This window comes from Centrocercus urophasianus, unplaced genomic scaffold (assembly GCF_019232065.1).
Source record: "Centrocercus urophasianus isolate 14NV4802_14NV808 unplaced genomic scaffold, USGS_Curo_1.0 seq_37, whole genome shotgun sequence".
Taxonomy (NCBI): domain Eukaryota; kingdom Metazoa; phylum Chordata; class Aves; order Galliformes; family Phasianidae; genus Centrocercus; species Centrocercus urophasianus.
The window spans coordinates 1,846,853-1,855,056 of NW_024884944.1; the positions used below are offsets into that span (position 1 = coordinate 1,846,853).

An 8,204-nucleotide genomic window follows, 5' to 3' on the forward strand; every position below is an offset into this window, starting at 1 on the left:
CGGTGCGAGCGGAGCGGGGCGGCTCCGGAGGCGGCGCGGAGCCAATGAGCGGCGCGGGGCGGGAGCGGTGCGCGGCCGGCGGCGTGTGCAGCCCGGGCGGCGTGTGCGGGCCGGAGCGGCGGGCACGCAGCGCCTGTCCGTCGCACCTTGCCGCCCCTTCCGACCCCCCCTTCCCCCCTCCCCCCCTTTTTTTTTTTTATTTTTCATTTATTTTTTTCCCTCCCCCATCCTGCGGTGGTTTTTTTTTTTTTTTTTTTTTTTTATTTTTTTTTTTTTTTTTTTTTTTTTTTTTTTTTTTTCTTTTTTTTTTTTTTCTTTTACCTCGCCTATTTTTTCGCGCTTCGCTTCGGGAAACGCTGGATTTTAAACCTCTCCCCGGCAGCAGGCAGTGAGTGGGGAAAGGAGGGGGAGGCACGCAGCTCCGAATATGGCCCAGGCGAAAATGCAGCACCCCGTCTCATGGGTGATCTTCGCCGGGATGGCCGCACTCCTCCTCTTCCAAGGTAGGGGGGTACGAGCGTGCGTGATCCTATACCGACATCCTGGGGGCGAGGAGCCCCCAACAGGGAGTGGGGGGGAGGAGGGGGGAGCGAGAGGCTGCTGAGGTCCCCCCTGTCCCCCGAGTTGTGGGGGGTGCAGCACGGTGACATCTCCCTCCCTTGCTGACACCTCCCCCCCCCCCCCTTACTTTGCGCTATGGAGGAACTTCTTGATTTTTGGGGAGAGGGGATGCTGGGCGGTGCCAAGCGGCTCTGCCATCTCCAGCAGCACAACTTGGCTCCTGGAGGAGCCGTACATCCAACAGGCGGTGGGCACGGGGAGGTTCGTGGCCCTTCTGCGCTGCTTTTCTGCTTCCCCCCCTCCCCGGCTTGGTTTGGTTTTCTTTTGCTGGATCCGCCTGCAAGGTCGTCCCAAAAACTCGGTGCAACCCGAGGGCTGAGGAGTTGGGGAATTTGCGGTCTGTGTTCTGATGGTGAGCAGTTTGCTCACACCCTGCAGCCCCTGGGGAGGGGATTTGCAAAATAAATGTGTGCACTTTATATATAAAAACAGAGAAACGGGGTGGGGGGGAGGAAGGGGGAGGCGGCAGCCGGTCCCAGCTGGCCGGCAGCACCGGGCTGTCAGTCTGCGTTAGGCTCCTTACAGCCATCTGGAGGGGCTGTGGGAGCGGGGCTTCCTCCGGGGGGTCGCATCCTGCACCGGCTGCCCGGCCATCTCGGGCTGCAGGAAAGGGGGATGCAGGCGGGGTGCCCCCCGAGCCCCATTGTGGATGTATGATCCTGAGGGCTCCGGTTGCCCTCGGGGGTTTTTTGGGGGTGCAGGCAGCCCCGGAGATGAGGATGCGTTTGCATAGGGGATGGCATTGCAGTGGGAATGCTGCAGCTGTCCTGGTGCCTGCTGTGGGCAGCTGTTGCCCTGAGCATCCCTGCTTGGTTCATCCTCCGTGCAGCAGGACCTTGTGTGGGGCTGGGGGCTCGTGAGCGGGGGCTGTGCCCCAGCAAAGCAGGGGGAGATGGGCAGCGCTCAAACTTCTCTCTGCTGGGCCCGCTGTTGCAGGGAGAGCTGCTGGGATGGAGCGGCGCGGGCTGCTTAGCATGCACAGCACACAGCGAGGCATCGCTCCTCTTTGCCTTCCTCCCATCGACCTCCTCAAGCTCCCGCTGCCTGTGATGCTGCTGGGAATGCTGGCGCTCTGCATCTCGTTCCCCTTGGGGCTCCTGGGGCTGCCGCCTCCATGGGGAGCCCAGGCTGGGCGGTGGGCAGCCATCCTTCTCCTTGCTTCCCTGATGCAGAATCTGTGCCTCTTTTAGTGCTTTCTTCTGTCTCCTTGCAGCCCTATTCCCTGCTCATCTCTCATGCTTCCCTTCATTCTCCCATCAAAGCCTGCAGATCAAAAAGTTGATTTTTTTTTTCCCCCTCTGCAGCACAGCAGTGGGGAGGGGTGGGCTGCCTCCTCCTGACTGAAATCCTTTGCACACACACCCCCAGCCCCCCCCTGCACTCAGCCCTGCATGCAGTGTTGGTCCCACAAGGCCCTGAGTCACTGCTGGGTGGGAACAGCTGGAGCTGCAGCACAGCGTGGGCTGGGGGGGGGCAGAGCCATAGGATGGGGGGAGAGGGTGGCATAGGGCAGCCAAAAGTTTGGACCTTTTTTGGAAGCTGGGAGGTGCTGGGTCATCAGTGCTGCATGGGAGAAGGGTCCCCCTGGGAGGCTGCGTTGCATAATCGTGTTTCAAGGAGTCATTTCAAGGAAATAAACTTGGGAGCAGAAGTCATTTTGGTTTTTAGCAAAAACTTTCAAAGTGGATTTTGAGCAATTGGGCTTCCATTCAGCCCCAGAGGGAGCGTGTGCATTTACATATGTGTGTGCATTGGCAGATATGCAGCAGCCCCCTGCTGCTGTAGTGATCTTTTCCGCTATTCACAGTATTTCTTTGAATTTTAACTTTCCTACCTGATGGTGGAACTGGTTTGTGGCTGAAAGCATGAAAATTGTTGTCATGCAGGAAAGAACTGTTTTGCACATCGCTACTCCAAACAGCTCAAGAGATCTGTGCTGCCCTCTGCGGCAGTTTGTCAATACTCCGGGTCATTTACCTATTTGCAGCCAAACAAACAATAAGGAGAGTGGCTTGTGAGTGTGCTTGAGTGTGGAGAGGAGCGTGAAGTGGGGTAATTCAGGAGTGCTTGGCTCCTGTATTTATGCAAGCATCCATTGGTTTGCAGCTTTTGTTGTTGGTTCTCTTTCCCTTTCCCCTGGTGCTGGGCACACAGGGAAGCAGGGGCTCCGGCCCCGGCGCTGGGGGATGAGTGCTGCTTGCAATGCAGCATCCCCCACAGCTCTTCTGCACGATGTGGAATAGTGGCAGTGGGGGTGTGGAGCAGCTTGGAGGCTGTGTTCTCTCTTCCCAAAGCAGAGGGATGCTCGTGGCCATGCCCTTATTGCCACCCAGCCATGCTTCCCAAGGATGGGTGTGAGAATCACAGTCCAGGAGAGGAGGGGAAGAAACTCCTCACTCAGCCACGCATGAGGGAATTAATCAGGCTAAAAGGTCAGCAAAGATTTAGCTGGGCCTTTAGCATCAGTAAGCCAAGAATTATGGGAAATTGATTTACAAATTAGCATAAAGACCTTATTCTAATGAGCGTGCTGCATAGGTGTGTAAAATAATAGCAGATGTCAACATCGTACGCCGAGCAATCCTCACTTGGAAGAATTATTTGCCCCCTCAATGTGGTTGGGTTGCAGATGGCACCTGAAGGGGAACGGGGCTGAAACATGGCAGAGGCATTGGGGTGCTGCCATTGGGAAGGGCAGGGTTGGGGAACGTGGCCTGGAATGGGGCTGCAGCCTCAGAAGGGCTGGAGGGAAACCCAGCAGCTCCTGCACGGAGGTAATTGCACTAATGAATGCGTATCAGAAAAATTATGTGTATCGATGTCTTCTGGTGAGCACCCGGATTTATTGCTCCCCTGGGGAAATGCTGGATGTGGCTTCCGTGGTGGTTAATGGTTACCACGCAGGTCAATAAAATGTGATATTCACCCCAACGACAGAAAATAGCTATTTAATAGGTAATAACAGTAATAATCAATACCGACATGATTAGATAACCTAGTTAGGTGCAGTACATAAAAGAGGGGGGTGCGGTGTGGGTACTTGGAGCACTGCTGAGCATCTGTCACTCTTGTTGATTCTAACTGGAGCTGCAAGCAGGGATCCGGCACCTCTGGAAACAAGGCTGCTGGCTGGGATTAATTGGCACATTTTTAAGACTCAGCAGAGTCAACAGGAACCCCAGCAGACCTTTGTCATGGGAAGGATGCGCTGCGGATGAACGGGACGGCGCCGAAGATGTTGGGTCGGCACGTGGTGGGGCTGAGCTGGGCTGTGTGCAGTGCTGCACCTGGGGTTGTGCGTGGGCTCCTTGCTGCTTCCATGCATGGACGCAGCTCCGGGGCTGCTGTGCACAGTGCTCCTCCTCTCAGGTACAGAGGAATTTGTGATGTATCAGAGGGAGCCTTCCTGCCAATGGTTGGGTGCTCTGGGGACTGCCACCGGTTTTGGGGTGTCCCAGTGCTCAGTGAAAGCCATTTTTTTTCCTCTTCTCATTTGGATCATCATAGTAACCTTGGCTGATGGTTATTCCATCTGCCTTGTGCTTGCCCTGTTGTGCGTGAGATGAGTGCATCTGATACTCCAAGTGTCTGCTTCGTTTATTTCTCTTGCTGTTTTTGCTTAAAAATATCCGTATTTGTGATTTCCTTCCCCCCATTTTATTTTTTCTCTATGGAAAAAAAGAATTGATCAGTTGACAGATCTGGGTCAAGGCAGCAAGCAAGGCTGGCTGTGATAAGCCAGGGTGGAGGTGGAGAGGATGGCTGCAGCCAAAGCATCATAAGGGGATGTCCTTATGGCCACGGGGCCAGAAAAAAACCTTTTGGTATCTCTTCCCAAACTTCTGAAGGGCCAGGAGAGGGTAAGTGTTCTTTGCCTGTTCCCAGCCCAATGGATGCCTTTACTAGAGCAAAGCCCTAAGGAGGGTAAATGTGGTTATGTTTTTGGGTTGTTGGTTGTGCTCCTTTGATGCACGGTGGCAAATCTGCTCTTGCTCGGTGGGACCAAGCCGTGATCCCTCTCAGATGTTGATGGCAAAGGCTCACAGCTCCTTGGAGCTGTGACTTGGGATGGAGTTCTTGGTTTCAACCAGAGGCCAAGAGGAGCAAGATGCCAACTTTTGGGATTCAGAAACCCAAGCCGTGCTGATGTCTCCATCTTCAGCCAGCATCCTGCACCTCTGCATGTGCATCCTCTCATTCCTTCAAGTTGCCAAGAGCACAGAGGACGAGCTCTCCATCACTGCATCCGTGGGGCACCCTGATCCCAGGTGCTGGAGCCCTTTTGCATGGAGCACGCTGTGCTACTGGCACATTCAGGGCTGCATCCGCCTCCTTCTGCCTTCCCGACGCGCACGCCTCACTCCTGGTTAATAATAAATCAGAGGTGCTGCCTTCAATGTGCTCTTATCTCCTGCCAAGAAGGATAGCATGGATTTTTGATGCGCTTACAGTTAATATGTCCAATGCTGAAAGCTGTTGTAAATTAATTGACCCTTTGACCCGCCTTGTCCCGCTGGCTGTTCCCTCTAAAGGCAGCGCTCCTTTCTTGGCATCCTCCCCCCCTCTGCTTTTTCCTTCCTCCACCTCCTGCATGCTTTGCTTGCTGAGCAGGGCTGGGTGCTGGGCAATGTGGCTCTGAGTATTTCCCTTAGAACACTGGGGAGGTGCTGATGGAGCTGGTGGTGCCTCATCCCTGCAGGTACCCAGGGTCAGGCTGGACGGGGCTCTGAGCAGCTGGTGGAGCTTTGGGTGTCTCTGTTCGTTGCAGGGAATGGGACTAGATGGCCTTTAAGGTTCCTTCCAACTCGAACCATTCAGTGGGAGCTTGGTTCTGCCTGAATCCTGCAGTGAGTTGGGATTGTTGTGTGCTCCATCCTCACCTTGCCATAGGGACAACACCTCTTCCCTCTCTTCTCGCAGCTCTATCTAGCTTGTATTCCCTTTGCAACTGGGGTCTTTGCCCCACGATGCAGTTTTGCACCACAGAGCATGAAGAAAGCTTCTTCCCCAGTTAAGCCAAGCTTGCAGTAACCCAGGCCCTCAGGTGTGCCCTGCTGTGACTCAGTGGAGCAGCAGCAGCCAAGGAGTGGGAAACCCCGCAGGAAATTGTGTAATGTTGGAAACAGAGGGAGTTTTTCCATTCAAAGGCACGGATTCCCAACGATAGAAAAACGTGGGGGAAACAGGGATTGATTTCAAGTATTTTTTGCTCCAGATCCGAGCTTGCTTGTGTACGAAGTTGTGAAGTTATTTCAAACAAAATAGCAATCCGAGGGCGGCGTTCCAGCAGCACAGCAGAGCCCGCAGTCTCGCGCCTCGTTCCATTTCTTTTTTTATTTTTTTTATTATTACTTCTTCAAAACAGACCCTCTGCTAATGTTTTGATTTTGTCAGAAGCAGCATTCTTGATTTAAAGACCTGCTTTGAAAGCCAAATCCAACCCGCCTCATTGGAAGCGCGACAAGCACTTGAAGTGCGAAGCAAGGTTCATTAATACTGCAGCGCTATCTGGCCCTTTGAGCGTGGCTGCATGTATTGTTTTCCCCTCTTTGGGAGGCTGTCTGGTGGATAACGCTGAGTTGCTGGGTTTGTTTGGTTGCTTTCAGGCTTTATTCCCGTTCTGCAGGACAGATGGTGTGAGGAGATGAGAGGGTGCCTACATGAGACTTTTTGCTCGGTCGATCCCCGAAGCCGGCACCGGGGTTTTGATGGCAGTCCAAGGAGCGACAGGGCTGGTTTTGGCTTTGGCATGAGTGACATCTCTCTTAATGAGGCTCTTTTTGGAACAGTGCTGCGGGCAGCGGGAGCCGCTGGACAGCCAAGCTGTCATTGAATGCAACATTGAAAAAATGGTATTATTTATTGTTGATGCTTTCCGCTGCTTTGCTACCCGTCAACACTTCCCGTTGTAGGTTCTCAGCTTCAAAACCTGACATCACATTAGCAGCCAGCTCCAAAGCCCCCAAATAATGCATAAACTATGATTATTCCTTCTGATCCACTTGTGTTTATGTAAATGGCTGGAAAAGCGGTTTTTGGCTTATTTCAGAAGCTTAAGGGATTCATAGCAAGCCTATTATTGAAAAATCAGAAAGTGAAAAGCAACTTCTGAGACGAGGAATTAGCAGCTCAATGGCTGCGTGCGTCGCGCTGCCTGCGCTGCTCCGGCGGTGGCACAGCTGGGAATTCCCCCTGGGATTCACAGCCACCCACACAGCAACAGGTTGTGCAGGGAGCTGGGATGCTCTGCGGGTTGTACAGGCCGGGATGGGGGATGCTCGTGCAGGATGTATGCAAGGGATGCCTGCGAGGATGGGAGTCGTGTTCAAGGGATGACCGTGAGGGATGCGGGATGCCCACAGAGCATGCTGGGTGTGCACAAGGGAGGTGGGATGCCGGATGGGGTGTCTCTATGGGATGCTGGATCTGCTGCACCTCGCTCTCTGTGACCATGTTGGGTGTTTCCTGCATTTGGGTTGAAAGTGCCTTCTTTGAGCTGGGTGACTGGGACAGCACCTGGTGCAAACCTGCTGCTGTGCAGAGTTGGCTGTAACCTGCCAGTGCATATGGTGACCAAATGGAGCTTGGAAGAAGCCAGGAGCTCCACAGAAAAAGATTCAGCATAGAGTCTGGAAGAAAAACCCATTGAAGAATCTGAGAGCGGTGACAGGAGTGAACCCATACACCAATGTAATGCAGTGCAGTGCCATTCTGCTCTGTGCTCAGAATCACAAACTCAAGGAGGAGAAGAGGGCTGAGGTCTCAGCTAAGGTCCAGGCAGAGCCAGAACTGCAGCTGAGGGTTAGCTGAGAAACAGCAGCACTGGGCAGCATTCAGCCACCTGAGTTCAGAAACCTGTAGTGTGGATGTACAGCTAGTGAATTATATTGGAGCAGTGATAGGGGGGAAAAGAAGAAGTGGCATGGATGTTGTTGTATTGCTGAAGGGACCCCAGCCTTTCCTCTGGAGCAGTGTGTGTGGGTTGGTGATTAGGAAATGTTTCTTCTTTGAAGGACTGGTGATGTGCTGGCCCAGGGGTGGTGGAGTCACCATCGGGGGGTGATCCAGGATTGTGGCACTGAGGGATGTGGTCAGTGGGAGTAGTAGGAAGGCTTGGACTGGAGATCTGAGAGATCTCTTCCAGCCCTGATTCTATGCCCAGGAGGGGTGCAGGATGCATATGAGGGATGCCTGTGAGAGGTGCAGGGTGTGTACGTACTGGTGGTGCTGGGGAACACCTGTGGGCCCCGTGTGGGTCTCCATCCTCATCCCTCTGCATGATCCTCATCCCTCTGCCCCAGTGAGGATGCAGATATTGGGCACATCCTCCTCAGACCTCTCTGGCCGCCCCGCTGCCTCATCCCTCCTCTCCTGCTGCTTTTCTTTCCCTGCTTCGGTCCCTTTCCCCCTTCCTTATGTTAATTTCCCACCTGAGCACCAAGTACTTTATAAATAGCAAATCTGAAATGAATTTCCTAGCAGCAATCATTATCTCCCTCGACAGCCATTAAACATTCACACAAGCAGAGCAAAATGACAAAGGGGATTGATTTTTACAGTATGTTGGGGGGGGGGGAGGCAGG

General features: G+C 53.5%; 1 protein-coding gene across 1 annotated transcript in view; it reads left to right on the forward strand.

Moving 5' to 3' along the window:
• Nucleotides 1-333: 333 nt before the first annotated feature.
• LOC122167425 (protein CEPU-1) overlaps nucleotides 334-8,204 on the forward strand; it is a 244,273-nt gene continuing 236,402 nt past the window's right edge. Inside the window, exon 1 of the mRNA XM_042832016.1 lies at nucleotides 334-503. Within this exon, the coding sequence (XP_042687950.1) occupies nucleotides 428-503 (76 nt within the window). The 5' untranslated portion in view covers nucleotides 334-427. The remainder of the gene's footprint in view (nucleotides 504-8,204) is intronic.